General features: G+C 41.7%; 1 protein-coding gene and 2 gene segments (V, D, J or C); 2 read left to right on the top strand and 1 right to left on the bottom strand.

The window, feature by feature from the left end:
• The window catches only part of LOC113657301 (immunoglobulin lambda-1 light chain-like), a 129857-nt gene extending 124732 nt beyond the window's left edge, over positions 1-5125 (top strand). The window contains exon 5 of the mRNA XM_047819911.1: positions 4988-5125. Within this exon, the coding sequence (XP_047675867.1) occupies positions 4988-5071 (84 nt within the window). The 3' untranslated portion in view covers positions 5072-5125. The remainder of the gene's footprint in view (positions 1-4987) is intronic.
• Positions 1-7891, top strand: part of LOC125138407 — a 143991-nt gene extending 136100 nt beyond the window's left edge. Inside the window, 2 exon segments of the V gene segment in view lie at positions 6301-6338; positions 7336-7891. Coding sequence covers positions 6301-6338; positions 7336-7655 — 358 coding nt within the window.
• An 11231-nt stretch (positions 7892-19122) lies between these two features.
• LOC113657305 lies at positions 19123-19655 on the bottom strand. The segment is given in 2 exon segments: positions 19123-19490; positions 19601-19655. Coding segments are annotated over 2 exon segments (417 nt in total).
• Between the last annotated feature and the right edge of the window lie 2106 nt (positions 19656-21761).

The raw sequence follows: 21761 nt of genomic DNA, 5'->3' as shown, positions 1-21761 counted from the left end.
TGCCTTAATTTTTGTTTCCAAATCCTAACAGGCCAACAAGAACTTCTGTATTAGTAAAACATTATATGAAACACATACATCTTTTACAAATTATTTTTGTTTGAGAGGACAACCTTAGCCACTCTCACTGATTACTGTATTTGATAATTGTTTAAGAAGTCTTCTTTGGACAATTGTTGTGTAAAGAAAGTGTGTATCATAAAGTACTTTAAACTACACTTTTGTAGATCTACACTTTACATTCTTAATGATGTAGTGTTGCCTCTGATGTCTGGGTAAAGTTGCTTGTTATGTTAATAAGAGGATGAATGTCAGTCACTTTGAGTTTTGGTAAATGGGAAGTGACGTTGAAGCTTTTAACATAAAACAGCTACAGTTCCGCAGATAGAAGTTGTTGTTAAAAAAAACTAGTCATATAGCGTGGTGAAATAAGGCTTTTTATCTTTAATATGAGTGTCTAAGAGTAGGCGTACTTCATCTTTTTATCCAAAGAGCAATGATAGTTTACGCTATTCCACCAGTGCAGCATTCTTGCTTACTGTTGTTTTACAGCGCTTGTTAATTATTGAAATATAACTATAAATAAAAAATAATTATATATTGAAATATAAAGTTAGTGATGTTGTAATGATCTGACATAACAGGCCTAACAATTCACAAATACTGATAGGCAAACTAGCTGCAGCTAGCAGTTTTGGTGTGATTACTGAAGGTAAAATGGCTGATATACATGTACAGTAGCATGTGTGAGCAGTACTCTGCTAAAAAAAAAAAAAAAGACCAGACCACATTGCACATCTAAAAGTATGTAAATAGGCCACTCACCATTTCTGCGGTGTAACAATCCCATGCACAACTTTTTCTTCTTCTTTAAATGTTTTATGGTGGTTGGAAGACCAGCTTAGATGGTGCATTTAAAACCACCAACTGGACCGGAGTGTGAAGCATTTACAATGATCTCACGCTTTACACACATGCTGAGGATCACAGTATGAGGATCAGATAAACTCACATTGAGCTCACGCTTTACACACATGCTGAGGATCACAGTATGAGGATCAGATGAACTCACGTTGAGCTCACGCTTTACACACATGCTGAGGATCACAGTATGAGGATTGTGTGATGTCACTGTGATCATCGCATGATCTCACGTGTTGACTGGGAATATACAATGCAAGTCATGACAGACAGATAACAAGACAGATACATGAAGATAGCACTGACCAGTATGACATCTGATGGTGTGTGAAAATATTTTTTTTTTTGTAGCAGGATCCCAAAGAATGTAGAAAAAATTAATGTGCAACGATTGCAGACTGAGTGTAAAGGTGTAAAGGGAAGAAACTGTTACATAGTCTGGTTGTGAAGGCCTGAACGCTTCGGTACCTTTTTACAGACAACAGGAGTGTGTAGAGTGTGTGTGAGGTGTGTGTGGGGTCCTCCACAATGCTGTTGGCCTTGCAGATGCAGCATGTGGTGTAAATGAGACTGCTGATGATCTTCTCAGCTGCCCTCACTATCTACTGCAGGGACATTGCAGAACATGCAGTGATGCAGCTGCTCAGTAAACTCTCATTAGTCAGCCAGTAAAACATGATAATGATAGGGGTGGGAGATGGGCTTTCCTCAGAATTTACAAAATGTAGAAATGCTGCAGAGCTTTGTTCTTGGTGGAGCTAATGTTGAAGAATCAGATGGGATTCTCTGCTAGGTGAACATCAAGGAATTTGGTGCTCTTGATGATCTTCATGGAGGATCTTCAAGTAAATCTTCATCAGAGCATGGCCACTCTGCTTTCCTGAAGTCAACAATCATTGTTTTTTGTTTTGCCCATGTTCAGAGACAGATGGCTCTATACGAGGCTATTAGCTGTTTTCTCTCTTCTCTGTATGCTGAGAGTTTGTTCTTGCTGGTGAGACACAGCACTGTCGTGTCATTGGTGAGCTTGATGATGTTGTTTGAGCTGTGTATAACTGCACAGTTATGAGTGAGCAGAGTGAACAGAGTATGTGGGAGCTGTACCACTTTTTGTTGGGTAGGTCATGTAGGCGAAAAACCTGCAATAGGGGGCGAGATCCCTAAAAGGACCAGATGGAGGAAGGTGATGATGTTGTGTGTGGAGTTGTTGTGATGATAAACAAACTACAGCGGGTCCAGTGGGGGCAGTCACAGGGTCCACAGGGTCTTGATATGCCTCATCGAGAGTCTCATGTAGAGATGGGTGTTTGTGCGACTGGATGATAATCATTGAAGTAAAGACACCAAAGATTTATTTGGCACAGTGAGGATGGTGTGTACTTGAAGCAGGTTGGAGTTTCTGTGTGAGTGCTCACTTTACCTCTCTGATGGCCTGGGACAGTTTGTCCCTTTCTGTTAGTGCTACATTATCACCTGCTTTAAAAACAGAGTTTATGGTCCTCAGCAGTGCATGCACCTTTACAGTTATCCACAGCTTCTTATTCACAAAACAATGCACACAATAAAACTGAATGTTAAACAGTCTTTGTGAGCAGGATAGTTTAGATGGAGTGTGTGTGGGGTCAGAGAGAACAGAAATGAGTTTGATAGTCAGATTCCTTATATGTGGAAATGTGTGATGTTTTCAATTGGAACAGTAAACACCATGACTGTAGAAATCTACAAAACCAGAGACTGAAACCAGATTAATAACAGGGTCAGAAACAGAGTCTGTACTGAGGGTAGGATTAGTGATAGACACTGGAAAAAAATTACAAATGATCCATCAAACAGTTTGAGTTATGACGAAAAACGATCTTGAAAACTGTAAAACTATTTATCTTACAGTAGTGAACGTGGAGGACTGTGTTCAGTGTGGTGTGATGATTACTGAGTGATGGATCATAAGTATTATACATTGGGGCTGCTTTTCTTCAGCTGGATCTGAAGCTTTAATCTGTGTGGAGTGAATCATGAATAACTCAACATTCAAGATGAAGAGAAATTTTACCATTCAGTATGACGACAAACAAAGGAAAACCTCCAAATCTACAAAGAAATGGCTTTACGTGAAAGATCAAGGTTTTGAAATGACTCAAAGTCCTGATTTAGATCCATATGAAAGTCTGTGGGTTGAGCTGGAGAGAGCTGTACACAAGAAATGTCCAGCTGATCTGTCAGAGTTAGAATACTTTTCTATGGAAGAATGTCAAAATATCTCTAAATCAAGATTAAGCATTAAATGTATTGACTCTTGCCTAAGAAGAATTAATGCAGTGATAAAATCTAAAGGTTCTACAACTGTGTTAGTTTAGGGGTGTGCACACTCATGACCAACTGATTTTATTTTAACTAAAATTTTTCTTCCTGTTTTTCACTTTCATTTATGACAATTTCACAGATGAAAGATCAATCTTGGTTTCATTTGGTCCGGTTTGGTCTAAAACAGATATATCAGAAAAACAATCAAGATTTTTGTCAATAAGCCACATAAAGTATACAGAAATGACCATAATGTAAATAAAGAATTTAAAATGTTGTTGAGGCATAAATAATTTACTATAGATTTTTTCCCTACACTCCAGTATAATGGGACAATTTGTGTTGGTTAATGAGATTTAGTCCCAATGAATTTTGTACATGTGAAAAAATGCAATAAAACTATTGTGTAAAGAAAGTAATAAAAGACTTTCAAGTTTAATTATAAAATTGTCTATTTTAAATGTAGTTGATGGAAATCTAAAATAATAAATTACTCAGCTTTCATATATTCATGATTATTGAGAGATCTCTAATGTGAGTTGTGAGTTAGTGTGATGTGGTTCTTCTCCTCCACAGAGTGTCAGAGTGGAGCTCAGATACCACCTGAAAGCAGGTTTCCTCCGTGCAGGCGATGTAGGTGAGAGATAGCCCGTAAGCGTCTCCTCAATCCCAGGCATCGCCCCATACCATGGTTTTCAAGCACTATAATGGCTGATTGAAATGGCAGGAGAAATGATTCAACCAGCGAAAATACAGCTAGGCGAGCGCAGAGGGAAACCCTCACAATGCACGCAGCCGGCTGTTCAGAGGGGGGAAGCCCTTCCCCGCCCACATCGAGCTCCTCAGAGCCCGACACGGTGAGATTTTGCTGCAAGAGCCAAAATTCAGGAAAACATGTAAACAAACAGAACTGTATTAAAACCATTGTTTGTGTATATGATAGTTTAGATGGAGTTTGGAGCATGAAATAGACGATAAATAAATGTGATGATCAGATACTTGATGTTTTCTTCACATAATATTGTTTGAACATACAGTATTTAGACTGGTTGGAACTGGTTTTTGTGTATTGTCTTTTGTGTATTGTATTGTATTTTTTATTTGCACTGTCTTTTGTACTTTGTTTGTGTTTACTTATGCACTATTATGTAACTCTGCAGCAGGTTGCACAGATGCACTTTATGTGGTTAGGACTATTTAGAAGTTCATAGCTCTGTCTTTGTTTTATGTAGCATCATGGTCCTGGAGAAACATTGTCTCATTTCACTGTGTACTGCAACAGCTATATATGGTTGAAATGACAATAAAAGCTGCTTGACTTGATATGAAAATAATTAATTTTATCTTTCATGTTTTTGGAAACTCTGGAGTTAATTTCAAACACCACAGTTAGAAACATCAGTAGAAAAGTATTAGTAAGAAAATATCAGAACAACAGGAAACCTGATCATTATGAAGAGTGTGTTGTGGAGATGCTGTGGGTTTTCAAAAGGTGGTGCGATGGGAATTTTGCTGCAAGATCGAAAATTCAGGAAATATGAAAAACAATATTTGTGAACAAGATAGTTTAGATGGATTTTGGGGCATAAAATGGAAAATAAATAAATGTGATGATCAGATACTTGATGTTTCCAATAGTAAGAGTAAGCACCATGACTGCAGAAAACAACAACATAATGGTTGGTGTTCAGTGTGGTGTGATGGTTATTAAGTGAACTCAAATGTGATTTGTGAGTTAGTGTGATGTGGTTCTTCTTCTCCACAGAGTGTCATTGTGTCGTATCACATCCTCCAACTCAGCACCTGCAGTCGCTCCCAGCTGCAGCAGTTCAGTCTCTCTACAATCTGACTGAGGGAGGTTTTTGTACGACTCTATAACACTGTGTGAACCAGTAGCCAGTGATTGAATGGTAACTCTGACAGTAGTAATCTCCTGCATCTTCAGTCTGGACTCCACTGATGGTCAGAGTGAAATCAGATCCAGATCCACTGCCACTGAAACGAGCTGGAAAATCTGACTGTCTCTGATTTGCGAGCTTAATCAGCAGTTTAGGAGCTTCTCCAGGTTTCTGCTGATACCAGTGTAAGTAGTTATTATTATAAACTGCTGGATTGGTTTTACAGTTGATGGTGACTGTTTCTCCTGGAAGAACAGATTTCACTGCAGGAGTCTGAGTTACTGTGGCTTGACCTCTGCATTCTGAAAAATACACAATAACGCAGCATGAAACTGAAATATTCTAATAGAAACAATAAGTGTATTAGTATGAACAGATGATTGTAGAGATAAAATATGAAGCAGTGTCTGACCTTGAGTCCAGAGGATCAGTGTCCAGATGAAGACGGGGATCAAAGTCATGGTAGCTGTGGGTGAAGTTGCTGTAGCAGCAGCTCTCAGTCATGAAGTGTTAAAGTCACAGCACTATAAACACTCCCAGATCACTGAAGCATGTGCTGCCAATGCAAAGTGTCCTCTAAGTATGGAAACACCTTTACCACATTCCCCCAATCTTACTGTCATTCTCACACTACTACAGAGTTATTGTGTGGATTTTACTTTTAGGTTTAAAGGCATAAATATGTGAATCAGAGAGAATTGTAAACTTGATAGATTTGTTTAATATCCTGGAAATTTGTGGGTGAATTTCATCATTAATACACTAATATTGGACAGTATGGGGTGTAATTATTATTGCAGTTTTTTTGTATTTAACAAGTAAATCAATAAATTATACTATATACAAAAAATAAAGTATATTGAAGCAAAATGCAGCATTTCTGATTATTTTTTGTGAAATATTTTTAGTACAGTCAATAAAGGTGTTATTTTTATTCTATCAGGAATGACTGATTTATGTGAAAAATCATTCAAACTTAAAAAAAAAACATAAGTACATTATTTCAGTACATTATGTGTGTGTTTGTGTATTTGTGTGTGTGTGTGTGTGTGTGTGTGTGTGTGTGTGTGTGTGTGTGTGTGTGTGTGTGTGTGTGTGTGTGTGTGTGTTTGTGTGCACTTGGTCAATGTAGTGTGACAGAGGTTTTTGTATGACGCCTTCATAGGAATGTATCACTGTGGTACACTTTTGGTGGAGGAACTAAACTGTCTGTGGGCCGTAAGTAACCTGTTTACTAATGACTGAAATGGAGTGTGTTCTGGTTAATGACTGAAATGGAGTGTGTTCAGATTAATGACTGAAATGGAGTGTGTTCTGGTTAATGACTGAAATGGAGTGTGTTCAGATTAATGACTGAAATGGAGTGTGTTAAGATTACTGACTGAAATGGAGTGTGTTCAGATTAATGACTGAAATGGAGTGTGTTCTAGTTAATGACTGAAATGGAGTGTGTTCTGGTTAATGACTGAAATGGAGTGTGTTCTGATTAATGACTGAAATGGAGTGTGTTCAAATTAATGACTGAAATGGAATGTGTTCAAATTCATGTTAAAATGTTTAAGATATATATTTTATAGCGATTTTTTTTCTTCAAATTCGCTTTTAGTGAATGTGATGTTTGTATAAAATCACTGTGTTTCTCAAATTTCTCTTATTTTAGAAGTTTCATAAAATGTGTCTGACTTTAGTGATAATAGCTCATTCTAACTGAAATAACATTTATATAATTGTTAGTGCAAATGACTATAACAGAGTTTCACTGAATTATTATATAGTATATAATATCTCAGAGACTGTGACTCTATAAACAGATGTCCTGAAGACTAGAATCAATTTATTTAAATAATAAATATGATCTCATTTAAAAATATTAATATATATTTCATAAAATATTATTTTTATATTTCGTATTATGAATTTACATCATAAATATGAATTTTCACTCTTCACAATAATATAAATAATTATAGATGTAAGATGTAAAAGTGTTTGAATTGAATGTGAAACGTTTGTGATGCTCCACTGATCTCAGTTCTGCTCTGTAAGATATAAAGGGAAGTGAAACACACACAGTGAGCTGAAACAAAGCCTGAGTGACTGACAGCTGTCCATTCCTGTCTCACCTCTGTGTGTGTGTGTGTGTGTGTGTGTGTGTGTGTGTGTGTGTGTGTGTGTGTGTGTGTGTGTGTGTGTGTGTGTGTGTGTGTGTGTGTAGGTGACACCCAGCCCAGTGTGACAGTGCTTCCCCCCTCCAGTGTGGAGCTGCAGCAGGAGAAGGTCACACTCGTGTGTGCGGCCTACAAGGGCTTCCCCTCGGACTGGAAGTTGAGCTGGAAGGTTGACGGCAGCAGCTGGAGCTCGGGGGAGAGCCGCAGCGCCGCCGTTCTGAACGCGGACGGCCTCTACAGCTGGAGCAGCACGCTGAGCCTCCACCCGGATCAGTGGAGGAACAAGGTGGTGACCTGTGAGGCCTCCAAAGACAACCAACCTACTGTGGTGAGCACAGTGAACACAGAGCAGTGCTCAGAGCTGTGAGCTCACACACACTTTACTCAGCTCACCTTCTACTGCTTCACTGTGTGCTACATGTGGCCTTTACTGCTCAAATCATCCACTCTCATCATTTCATTTGTCTTATTAACATGTGAGCTCACACACTCCTCACTTCAACTCAGCCCTTCTTCTTAATTATCACCTAAATATGTGTTAAGTGTGTGGATCGCTGCAATGTCCTGCTTTGAATTATTAATAAAAGCTTTTGAATCAGTAAACACGGCTGTTTTATATTGTTGATTATACACATCATACACAAATCACCAAGGAATCTGTCTCAGTATCTGCTGTAGAACCTGATTATTCATGAGAAAGACACCTGATAATAATAATAATAATAATAATAATAATAATAATAATAATAATAATAATAATAATAATAATAATAATTTACTCTCACTTGAGAATATAAGTGTATAATCTTGGGGACTGGTGTGATGGGTCTGGAAATGCTGTTACACTAACTGTATTAATCACGACTCAACCCCTGTATATTTCTCATACTAAAGTGAAAAAAATATTCGCTTTAAAAATCATAATTATCATATATAGTGAATTTTCCACAACAACAACACTACAGTTTAAACACAATTATATCAGGAGAATTAATTAATCCATTATATCACTGCTTCCTTTCCTTGTCCTGGATTGTTTTATGTCAGCTCAAGAAGCATCTTTAATGAATTGACTATAAATGCTGAAATGTGCAGGACAGAGGACAATAGTGTGGAAATGGATCAACCAGGGACAGTTAGTCAGTGTCATGACACCATGAGCACTGATCAAGCACGTGGCTATTAGTCACAGTAGTGGATGTGATGGACTGTGTTTAGTGTGTTGTGATGATTGTTGAGTGATCTTTAATGTGAGATGTGAGTTAGTGTGATGTGGATCTATCACCTGATAATAATAATAATAATAATAATAATAATAATAATAATAATAATAATAATAATAATAATAATAATAATAATTTCATTGATGTGCTTGTGAACAAATCTCAGTGATCCAGTTGGTCACAGTGTCAGTGAGCAACACCACCCCAAGCTCCACACCATGAAGCTGCAGTCCTGAGGTGATCAGACTACACAGAACAGCAGCACTACACAGAGAGCTGAATCACCTGAGCAGAGTAAAGTCCCTCACCACTGAGACGACCCAAAAGCCACACTGTCCCTAATCCTCAACTAACAGACATACACCAAGCCCTAAAAAAGCAAAACCATGAAAGTCCAAAACTCAGACATGGGACTGTTGGAGATCCACTGAAACCAGCAGGTAGTGGACTGATTGTAGTGAACTGACTAAACATGATAGAAATGTAATGTAAATAGATGAGAGGTGACGTCTCAAACCTCCTCCTCTAAACCCATCAAACATCTTTAAGAGTAAACCACTTCTCTTACTGAAATAAGACATAAGACATTTTGCTGTCTGTTTTGGCCTCTATGCATCTAGGAAATGGCTTAAAGGGGATTGTTTTTACTTTTGAGGAAATAAGAAGAAAATCACACCAACATTAATAAGAAAAATGACACAGAATTCTATGAAGACATGCAGCTGAGACTGATGTCCTTCTGTCCCAGACTAGACATAAGCTGAGATCCTTTTACATAAATTAACATCAATTATAGTTTGCTGTGTCTGTAAATGAAACTTATCTTAGGGTTGTTACAGTTACACTTAAACTAGATTATTATCAGGATTATTTTTGTAAATTAAATGTTTTCTGAAACTCTGGAGTTAATGTCAAACACCACAGTGAGTCAGTGTGTAGAAACATCAGAACAAAAGTAACACTTATTACTAAGAAAATATCATAACAACAGAAAGCTACACCAGGTTACGTATGTAACCCGGTTCCCTGAGAAGGGAACGAGATGCTGCGTCAGTGCTGACGCTATGGGAACGCTTCTTTACACGTCACACTACTCCAGCTTCTATTTGTATGAAGGAAACGCGAGAGGATGACCGGGGTGTGGCCAGCGACGCAGCGTCTCGTTCCCTTCTCAGGGAACCGTGTTACATACGTAACCTGGTGTAGTTCCCTTTCGAGGGAACTCGACGCTGCGTCAGTGCTGACGCTATGGGAACGCCAATACCTACGTCGCCACGCACCGGTCGATGACTGTGCCAGAGGCCGTGAGAGAGCATGAGCAGACTGGGAACAGACCATCAAAGGCCCTGCAGGACCTGAGACCCTGTAGTGGGGTCCAGGACCAGGTTATAGAACCAGATAAAGGTGTGTGGAGAGGACCAACTGGATGAGGCAATACCCCTAGCGGAGTTAGCCCTGATGCCGAGAGGCGAGGCAAGACCGCGCACCTCATAGGCCGAGCTAATAGCCTCCACTACCCAGTAATCCCCCTTATTCCAGCCCAAGACAGATAAAAAGGGCGGAGGAGTTATTCCACGAACTAGAGCGGTGGACTTAAGTCCTCAAGGCCCTTAGTGGGCAAAACAAATGCAGCCTCTCCTGTTCTGCCGACTCATGGGGCGTGGGACAATAGGCCCGCAGTATGATTGGACAGCCAGCCATCCTGGGCACCATAGGGACATATCCCTCCCCGGGGTGCAGAAAAGAGGCCTAGGCTAGGAGCAGAACCAACTTCAGGGTCAGAAACTTCTCAGAGGCTGACTCCATGGGCTCAAAGGGGGCTTCCAGCAGCCCCTCCAGGACCAGAGAGAGAAAAGGCGCTGTCTGTAGGAAGGCCTCAGCCACCTGAAACCACGCATGAAGCGAGAGACCAGATGGTGCCTACCCAAGGAGACCCCGAGGACAGATCCGTGGTTGGCAGCAATGGCGGGCACGTACACCTTTAAAGTAGATGGGGACAAGCCCAGAGAAAAGAGAGACTGCAGGAACTCCAGCACTGTACTGACCAGGCAGTGAACTGGATTCTGACAGTGTTCATCACACCAGAGGCGAAAAAGCCTCCACTTCAGAGCAAATAGCTTCCTAGTGGAGGGACCCTTAGCATTCAGTAGAGTTTTGGTCACCTCAGATGAGAGGCCCGCCTCTAGGAACCGGTCCCCCTCAGGGGCCAGACCCGAAGCTTCCATATCTTGGGGCAGGTGGGTAGGAATGCCCCTGCACCCGAGAGAGGAGATCTTCCCTGACAGGAACCTCCATGGAGTGCTATTCAGGAGGGAGGACCGTGAACCAACTCAAGAAGGCCAACAAGGGGGAACTAGGAGTAGGTTGACCCGGTCGTGGCGCACTCTGGCTAGGGCTTGCGGGAGCAGAGCTACCAGGGAAAAGGCGCACCGACGGAGCCTCGGCCACGTCCACACCAATGTCGCCCCACCCCGTGAGGATGGAGACATGTATGGCATCTACGCTACTCCCCGGGCCTCAGCACCTGCCTCGGCAGGAAGTCTGCCTCCCTATTTACATGCCATGGGATGAAAATCGCTCTCAGCGAAAGGAACCTGGTCTTTGGCCAGCGCAGAATCTGCTGTGCCAACCTAAAACGGGGACACAAATGCAGACCACCCTGATGACTGATATGGGGAACCACCACAGTGTTGTCTGTCCGTACTAAGACATGGCAGCCCCTGAGGCATGGAAGAAAATGGTAGAAACACAGCCCTCGTCTCTTGGCAGTTTATGTGCCATGAGAGATAGGGGCCCTCCCATAAACCCTGGGCAGGACGGCCATCCTAGGCCGCTCCCCAGACTAAAAGTGAGGCGTCCGTCGAAAGAGTCCTGTGATGGTGACACGCCCCTAGAGTGGGACCCAAGGCCAGAAACCGGGGTCTTTTCCACCAAAGAAGGGTACGAAGCCCACAGCGCATAACCCTTATAACCCTGAGGGGATGTCTGCAAGGATGAAAGCCTGCACCCCTGAGCCAGAGCTGGAATGGCCTCATGTGGAGCAGAACCAAAGGGATGACGTTTTCTGCTGCCGACAAGAGGCCGGGCACCCTCTGTGCTTTGGCAACAGAGAGGCCTCGACCTAGCCAAATAGCTTTCATGGCTGACAAGATGGAAGCCACCCGAGCGGGAGACAGATGTGCCCGGATCGTGGTGGAGTCCCAAACTAGCCCCAGAAAGGTGGTTTCAGTTCAGAGCCCACAGGTCCAAAATCGAACACAGCCCCCGTCCCTCTTAGGAACAATGAAATATCGGCTGTAAAGCTGGAGTCTTGCTCTGTGAGGGGAGCATGCTCTATGGCCCCTTTCCTCAGGAGTGAGAGAGTTCCTCTTGGAGGAACGCCCCCTGGTGTCTGCCAACAACCGTGGGCAGCACACTCGAAGCACGGAGGACGGGAGGAGAACTGGATCCCAAAGGGATAACGTTTTCTGCTGCCGACAAGAGGCCGCAGACCTCCCGGGTGCCCTGAAACTGGCAGGTGCTAACCCAGGGAGATCCATGCAAGGAAGAGGAGCAGGCACATACCCCACTGCTCCCTGAAATGCCAGAGGCGGTGGGGCAGGCAGTAGGGGAGCCTACCTGGCATTTTACCTCCTGGTGCCTGTCGACGACAGTACTCACTGCATTGCCAAACAAGCCCTGAGGTGACACCAAGGTGTCCAGGAGAAAGGACATATCCTCATCTTTAATATGAGCCACAGGAGCCTCTCTTTGGCAACGGCCTATGGCGCGGGCCATCTGCTTTGTGGCACGGAGCGCAAAGTCAGTGGCTCGGTGGAGCTCAGATACCACCTGAAAGCAGGTTTCCTCCGTGCAGGCGATGTAGGTGAGAGATAGCCCGTAAGCGTCTCCTCAATCCCAGGCATCGCCCCATACCATGGTTTTCAAGCACTATAATGGCTGATTGAAATGGCAGGAGAAATGATTCAACCAGCGAAAATACAGCTAGGCGAGCGCAGAGGGAAACCCTCACAATGCACGCAGCCGGCTGTTCAGAGGGGGGAAGCCCTTCCCCGCCCACATCGAGCTCCTCAGAGCCCGACACGGTGAGATTTTGCTGCAAGAGCCAAAATTCAGGAAAACATGTAAACAAACAGAACTGTATTAAAACCATTGTTTGTGTATATGATAGTTTAGATGGAGTTTGGAGCATGAAATAGACGATAAATAAATGTGATGATCAGATACTTGATGTTTTCTTCACATAATATTGTTTGAACATACAGTATTTAGACTGGTTGGAACTGGTTTTTGTGTATTGTCTTTTGTGTATTGTATTGTATTTTTTATTTGCACTGTCTTTTGTACTTTGTTTGTGTTTACTTATGCACTATTATGTAACTCTGCAGCAGGTTGCACAGATGCACTTTATGTGGTTAGGACTATTTAGAAGTTCATAGCTCTGTCTTTGTTTTATGTAGCATCATGGTCCTGGAGAAACATTGTCTCATTTCACTGTGTACTGCAACAGCTATATATGGTTGAAATGACAATAAAAGCTGCTTGACTTGATATGAAAATAATTAATTTTATCTTTCATGTTTTTGGAAACTCTGGAGTTAATTTCAAACACCACAGTTAGAAACATCAGTAGAAAAGTATTAGTAAGAAAATATCAGAACAACAGGAAACCTGATCATTATGAAGAGTGTGTTGTGGAGATGCTGTGGGTTTTCAAAAGGTGGTGCGATGGGAATTTTGCTGCAAGATCGAAAATTCAGGAAATATGAAAAACAATATTTGTGAACAAGATAGTTTAGATGGATTTTGGGGCATAAAATGGAAAATAAATAAATGTGATGATCAGATACTTGATGTTTCCAATAGTAAGAGTAAGCACCATGACTGCAGAAAACAACAACATAATGGTTGGTGTTCAGTGTGGTGTGATGGTTATTAAGTGAACTCAAATGTGATTTGTGAGTTAGTGTGATGTGGTTCTTCTTCTCCACAGAGTGTCATTGTGTCGTATCACATCCTCCAACTCAGCACCCGCAGTCGCTCCCAGCTGCAGCAGTTCAGTCTCTCTACAATCTGACTGAGGGAGGTTTTTGTACGACTCTATAACACTGTGTGAACACACCACTACTGTCGTAACTCTGACAGTAGTAATCTCCTGCATCTTCAGTCTGTACTCCACTGATGGTCAGAGTGAAATCAGATCCAGATGCACTGCCACTGAAACGAGTTGGAAAACCTGACTGTCTCTGATTTGCGAGCTTAATCAGGAGTTTAGGAGCTTCTCCAGGTTTCTGCTGATACCAGTGTAAAGGTCGATTACCCCAGCCTTGATACACTCGAGGATTAGTTCTACAGTTGATGGTGACTGTTTCTCCTGGAAGAACAGATTTCACTGCAGGAGTCTGAGTTACTGTGACTTGACCTCTGCATTCTGAAAAATACACAATAACGCAGCATGAAACTGAAATATTCTAATAGACACAATAAGTGTATTAGTATGAACAGATGATTGTAGAGATAAAATATGAAGCAGTGTCTGACCTTGAGTCCAGAGGATCAGTGTCCAGATGAAGACGGGGATCAAAGTCATGGTAGCTGTGGGTGAAGTTGCTGTAGCAGCAGCTCTCAGTCATGAAGTGTTAAAGTCACAGCATTATAAACACTCCCAAGGCACTGAAGCATGGGAAATAAATGCAAAGTGTCTTCTAAGTATGCAAACTCATCTGTCAGTTGGTGCAAATATGTATCTGATTATGACAGAATATATCTATAGACTCTACATGTGAAACTATGTCAGAACCTTTTTCACCTTTATTGTGAAACTGCAATATCTTATAAACTAATTTATAAACAACCAGAAATCTTTAAGGGGATAAAAGATAAACAAAAATGTCAAATACCCAGTTTGCTTATGTTTGCACAAACTTCACAAGCTTTCCGAATCAACCAGTCACATTCAAGCTCATACTGTAATGAGCCTGTCTGTGTTTGCCCTGTTTCTGTCTGCTGTCTTGCCCTGCTGTTAATTGTTTTGCCCCGCCCATTTGTTTGTTACCATGGACACTAATTGTACTCAATCTTTCGCTCAGGTGTGTCTTCTCTGTCTCTCATTGTCTCTGCTTGGTGATTGGTTCATGTCATATATATATATATATATATATATATATATATATATATATATATATATATATATATATATATACACTGTTTGTTCACTTCCCTGTCGCGAGTCGTTATATGTGTATGTATGTTTTTCTGTTCAGTATCAGCCCGGTGTTTTGCCTTGTCCTATCTACCTGTCTGTGTTCCTGTGTCGTATTTGTTGATTAAAAGCATTTACTGCAATTGGATCCTCACTCGTCTTTGCCTGACCGTGACACATACAAAGTGCTAGTTACTATACACCTGCCATGTATATTGATTAAAGCCAAATAATGTATTGCTGTTACTATTGAATTTCTATAACCAAATTTATAAAAACAGAAACATGATATCGTTGTTGAAAAATATCAATCAGGATTAATATCAACCAAGTGGTCTACAACAACATTAAAATAACTGCAATAAATTCTCTTTGTGCCATAAATGTGACATTAATTTTATGAATTCTTCATATCTCTGAGCTACAAGGCAGGGTGACCAGTCAGACACCAATTTTGACCAATTATGCTTCCTTTTAAGAGAAGAAGCATTAAACCACATATTCATTCATTCATTCATTCATTCATTCATTTTCTACTGCTTATCCGAACTTCTCACGGGGGGTCACAGAGCCTGTGCCTATCTCAGGCGTCATCGGGCATCGAGGCAGGATACACCCTGGACGGAGTGCCAACCCATCGCAGGGCAAGAAATGGGCCTAATGTATACAATTATATGTAGATTGTTTCTATTGTCATGATTCAGCTCGGACTTTGGCCACGTGCAGTTTTGTTTATCTTTCTCGTCACATGTCTGCCCCGCCTTCGTCTGCTCCTTCCTGTCACCACACCTGCTCCTCATTGTGTCATGATTGTCTTGTATATTTAATTGTGCCGCGTTGCCTTGTGCAGCGCGGAATCTACTGTTGTCCTGTCTTGTCTTCAGTCTGTGTCACGTTTCGTGTTCCCTTTGTTATTAAACCCTGTTTTGTTTTGGTATTCTGCGTCTGGGTCCACTTCCTTCCCCGCGTCATGACATCTATCTTGTAGTGTTACAGCCTAGTTCTTTATTGTAATCAGATGTAGAGATCACATGTAGAGATCATCAAGAGCACCAAATTTTTTAGTGTTCATCTAGCAGAGAACTTCACCTGGTCACTTAACACCAGCTCTATCACCAAGAACGCCTAGCAGCATCTCTACTTCTTACAAAGTCTGAGAAAAGCTCATCTCCCTCCCCCCATCCTGACTACATTCTACAGAGAGACCATTGAGAGCATCCTGAGCAGCTGCATCAGTGTCTGGTTTGGGAACTGCACTCACAACACACCACTCCTCACACTCTCTTCACCCTTCTGCCATCTGGAAAAAGGAACTGTAGCATTCGGCCCTCACGACCAGACTGTGTACCAGTTTCTTTCCACAAGCCATCAGACGCCTCAATAACTGAACTGAACTTTACTGAGCACAATACACACACACACACACACACACACACACACACACACACACACAATTAACTGTATGGACTGCAATGACACACACCAAATATCCAATTTACATCCATGTCTACAGCACCATCATATCAAACTGTTAACATGCTGTTTTGCACACTGTTTGTGCTCTTTGCACATGCTGTCTTTCACATTTCAGTCGATTGCTGTTTTGCACAATACTTTACAATATCTCATGTAACTGCTGCTGTAATACTAACGTGTTCATTTAAGTATTTCCACACACGTAATATTGTTTGAACATACAGTATTTACACTAGTTGGCACTGTTTTTTGTGTATTGTCTTGTATTTTTTATTTGCACTGTCTTTTGTCCTGCATTGTCTTTTTTTGTCTTTTGTCCTGCATTGTTTGCAGCAGGTTGCACAGATGCACTTTATGTGGATAGGACTACTTAGAAGTCCATAGCTCTGTCTTTGGTTTATGTAGCATCATGGTCCTGGAGAAACATTGTCTCATTTCACTGTGTACTACAACAGCTATATATGGTTGAAATGACAATAAAAGATTATTGCCTTAACTTGACTTAAAATGTCATGATTCTACACAAAATAGCACTTAAATGCAATTACAGATCTTCTTGGTATCACTGGAAAATTATCGATGTCTGTGTGGTTTAATAAATACATATCCCAGATTTATAACCTACCACAAAGTAAAATTCATTCTTAAATACTGAAACAAATCTGGTACAAATGAGTCTCTACATAGAGGAGTCTGTTCACCAAAAATCAGTGTCCAGGTAAGAAAGTGCATTATTCAGGATTTAAAAGAAAATTCAAATAGAATTTCATACACCTTCCATAATGAACCTGTTGGTCTTATGATGCTTTTTGTTTAAGTATTTTCTCTAACATACTCTGTGGCCTTTCAGGAACTGGTGAACTTCATTTAACTGCAGAGTGACTGCAAAGTGGTGGTAGGAGAGAGAGAAGCCAGGCAGCATTGGCTGGTGATGTGTAAGATGTCTCTGGTGGTCAGAAAAAAGAGAAGAGGAAAGATAGAAAAGAAGACCAAGTGGTGGAAGTTGAAGAAGAAATGATGTCGTGAGGAATTCAGACATAAGCTGAGACAGGCTTTGGGTGGTCAGGAAGACCTTCCAGATGAATGGAAAACTACAGCAGAAGTGATCAGGGAGACTGTTAGGAGGCTGCTAGGTGTGTCACCTGGAAGGATAAAAGAAGATAAAGAAACGTGGTGGAACATACGAGGACATACAGGACAGGATTCAGAGGAAGAGGCTAGATAAAAAGATGTGGGGCATAGTAAAGAAAGAAGAGAGGATTACAAGGAAACGCAGGGCGGAGTGAAGAGACATGGCAAAGACCAAACAGAAAGCATACGTTGAGTTGTATGCCAGGTTAGACACGAGGGAAGATGAGAAGGACTTGTACAGATTAGTGAGACAGAGAGATAGAGATGGGAAGGATGTGCAATAGATAAGGTTCATAAAAGATAGAAATGGAAAGGTACTAACAAGAGAGTAGAGTGTGCAGAGAGGATGAAAGGAGTATTTTGAGTCAGAAGGAAGACGTGAATATTGTAGAGCAGGAAATAGGAGAGATTAGAAAGGATGAGATGAGGAAGCCTCTAAGTCAAATCAAGAATAGAAAAGCTCTAGGTCCAGATGACATACCTGTGGAGGTGTGGAGGTGTCTTCTTGTTTGTTATGTTGATGGACAGTTTGACAGATGAAGTCAGACAGGAATCATTATGGACAGTGATGTTTGTGAATGACATTGTTATCTGTACTGAGAGTATGGAGCAGGTGGAAGAACACCTGGAAATGTGAAGGTCTGCTTTGTAAAGAAGAGGAATTAAAGTCAGTCATAGTAAGACAGAACGAGAGGGAGGGAAAAAGAAAAGTGAGGATACAGGGGTCTGACGTCAAGAAGGTGCAGGAGTTTAAGTATTTAGGGTCAAATGTCCAGTGTGGCGAGGAGTTTGGAAAAGAGGTGAAGAGTTTAGTACAGTGGGTTGGAGTGTGTGGAGAAAAGTGTCAGGAGTGTTTGTGTGACAGAAGATTGTCAGCAAGAATCAAAGGAAAGGTGTACAAGACTGTAGTGAGACTAGCTCTGCTATATGGGTTAGAGACTGTAGCAGTGAGGAAAAGACATGAGGCAGAGATGGAGGTAGCAGACATGAGGATGTTGAGGTTCTGTTTTGTAGTGACGAGGATGGACAGGATTAGGGATGAGCACATCAGGGACACAGCTCAAGTTGGCTGTATTGGGGACAAGGTCAGAGAGGCTAGATTGAGATGGTTTGGACATGTACAGAAGATGGAGATGGTTATATTGGTAGAAGGATGTTGGAGATTAAGCTGCTAGGTAAGAGGTCAAGTGGAAAGCCAAAGAGGAGATATATGGATATGTTGAAAGAGCTCATGAAGGTAGGGATGTGGTAGTTCAGTGGTGTTGGGCTACTGATTGGAAGGTCATGGGTTCGAACCCCAGATCCACCAAGCTGCCACTGCTGGGCCTTTTAGCAAGGCCCTTAACTTTCAGTTGCTCAGTTGTAAGTCACTCTGGATAAGGGTGTCTGCTAAATGCCATAAATGTAAATGAAGATAATTCATGTATTACCAAGGATTGAGATAAGTGGGACAGATGATTTGCTGTGGCTGCACCTAACAGGAAAAGCCGAAAGTGGAGGAGGAATGTAAATACGTGAGCACTTATATCATTGGTATTGTATATACTTCAAGGGCAGTAATCATATTTGGTTATTTTAGTTGGAAGATAAAGATCTTTAGGTCTAAACCTAAATCTGTCAGTTTTGAATGTATTTCATGGAAATATTACATGATAAAAACTCAACAGTCATATAGTCATAATTATTCAGTGATCTTGAGTTAGTGTGATGTGGTTCTTCTCCTCCACAGAGTGTCATTGTGTCGTATCACATCCTCCAACTCAGCACCTGCAGTCGCTCCCAGCTGCAGCAGTTCAGTCTCTCTACAATCTGACTGAGGGAGGTTTTTGTACGACTCTATAACACTGTGTGAACACATCACCACTGTGGTAACTCTGACAGTAGTAATCTCCTGCATCTTCAGTCTGGACTCCACTGATGGTCAGAGTGAAATCAGATCCAGATCCACTGCCACTGAAACGAGCTGGAAAACCTGACTGTCTCTGATTTGCGAGCTTAATCAGCAGTTTAGGAGCTTCTCCAGGTTTCTGCTGATACCAGTGTAAGTAGTGACCATATGAGCTGTAATAATACACTGCTGGACTGGTTTTACAGTTGATGGTGACTGTTTCTCCTGGAAGAACAGATTTCACTGCAGGAGTCTGAGTTACTGTGGCTTGACCTCTGCATTCTGAAAAATACACAATAACGCAGCATGAAACTGAAATATTCTAATAGAAACAATAAGTGTATTAGTATGAACAGATGATTGTAGAGATAAAATATGAAGCAGTGTCTGACCTTGAGTCCAGAGGATCAGTGTCCAGATGAAGACGGGGATCAAAGTCATGGTAGCTGTGGGTGAAGTTGCTGTAGCAGCAGCTCTCAGTCATGAAGTGTTAAAGTCACAGCACTATAAACACTCCCAGATCACTGAAGCATGTGCTGCCAATGCAAAGTGTCCTCTAAGTATGGAAACACCTTTACCACATTTCCCCAATCTTACTGTCATTCTCACACTACTACAGAGTTATTGTGTGGATTTTACTTCTGGAATCAGATGGAGATTATTTCAGCTGCAGTTTGGTTGGATGACTTCATCAGAATTGTGTCCTGTTGTATGATGTGCAGATAAACTACTGTATCTGCTCTACACCTTTACACTGAATGACCAAATATCACCATGTTCAGTATGATAAAGTTCACATTCACATTAATCTAATTGTGTGTGTGTGTGTGTGTGTGTGTGTGTGTGTGTGTGTGTGTGTGTGTGTGTGTGTGTGTGTTTGTGTTCTCCAGCTGGTCCGGTTGTGAAGCCCTCCGTGTGTCTGCTCCCTCCTTCTTCTCTGCAGCTCTCTGATGGAACGGCCTCGCTGCTCTGCCTGCTCTCTGCCTATTCTCCACAGGGGGCGCTGCCGAGCTGGACCGTGGATGGGGCGGTGGTGAACGAGGGGGTTCTGACCAGCACAGAAGAACAGAAGGACGGCATCTACAGCCGCAGCAGCACCCTGACCCTCAGTAAAGAACGCTGGGAAGAGGCCGAGGTGTTCGGCTGTACCGTCTCCCACCACGACACCACTCAGGTCGCCTCGTTCAGAAAGAGCCGCTGTAAAGTCCACTAGAATTCAAGTGTACACTTTAAACCAGACATGGGCAAACTACGGCCCGCGGGCCATATACGGCCAGTTGGGCTTTTTAATCCGGCCCGCCGAACTCTTCCACGTTATAATATTAAATAAAATTTTATTATAAAGACACCACAATCATTTTACCAAGCTGTAATTCCCATCTTTCCCCAGCAGATGGCACACCCCGAAGACATTGACCCTTGAGTGTGATGCATTACGGTTAACGGTTACTCTCTACTTCATTTTGTCGCTTTGCACTTTCAGCCGTTCAGTAAAAATGAGGGACCGAAGAAAAGAAAAGTAGACAGTGAGTGCCGAGTGTTCAATAAAGAGTGGACAACAAAATATTTTTTCCACAAGAACGGGCGGCTACAGCTCAGAGATTGACGGCTAATTTACAGACTCAGCAAAACCTTTTTCACAGACAAACCGCGATTCAAGAGTCAAGTACTAAAGCAAGTTTTTTGCTGCCATTCAAATTAGCAAAGGCCATTAAGCGTTTCTTTCCAAACCTCCGGAGGATGGCACAGAAGATCCTGACGTAATTTGGTTCAACCTATGTGTGTGAACATCAACAAAGCCCGTCACAGATCCAAGTTAACTGACCAACACCTCGGATCTATCTTGAGAATTGCCACAACAAATATAATGCCAAACATTGACGCACTTGCAAAAAAAGGAGACCAACAACACTGTTCCCACTGAAACTGAATGGGAGTTTATTACTACGGTATTAAATTAATAAATTTGTAAAACAATTTTTACAATAAACTAAGCAAAATTGTGTTTTGCTGCCTGTTAAAAGCTAAATCTTTTCATGTAATGGTTTTTACATTTAATTTATATTAGTTCACACAAACACACCAATCACCTATTCCGGCCCGGCCCCTCTGTCAAATTTTAATAACCATTGTGGCCCGCGAGTCAAAAAGTTTGCCCACCCCTGCTTCAAACCATGCTTAGTAGTCTGAGGTGATGTCAGTGTGTAGCTCTGCTGAAATAAAGCTTCTATGTAGAAAGCAGGTCTCCTTCTTCATGAGTGAAGTGTCTTTGTCAGCGATTTGGAACAGCACCTTTAACAGCAGGTCGAGTTCAGCACTGTGTGTTGTGCTTGAGTGAGTTTGGCTGAAGAACCATGAACATCTGCTGAAAGTGGTGATCTATTCTGAGTCTCAGAGCTGTTCATGCAAATCTGTGTGTGTGTGTGTGTGTGTGTGTGTGTGTGTGTGTGTGTGTGTGTGTGTGTGTGTGTGTGTGTGTGTGTGTGTGTGTGTGACTCAGTAAATCTGCCTCTTTATGTAGTGAGGAGGACCACTTTCACTTCTTATTTCTCT

This window comes from Tachysurus fulvidraco, chromosome 10, assembly GCF_022655615.1.
Source record: "Tachysurus fulvidraco isolate hzauxx_2018 chromosome 10, HZAU_PFXX_2.0, whole genome shotgun sequence".
Taxonomy (NCBI): domain Eukaryota; kingdom Metazoa; phylum Chordata; class Actinopteri; order Siluriformes; family Bagridae; genus Tachysurus; species Tachysurus fulvidraco.
This window is presented reverse-complemented; position numbering and strand designations above follow the sequence as displayed.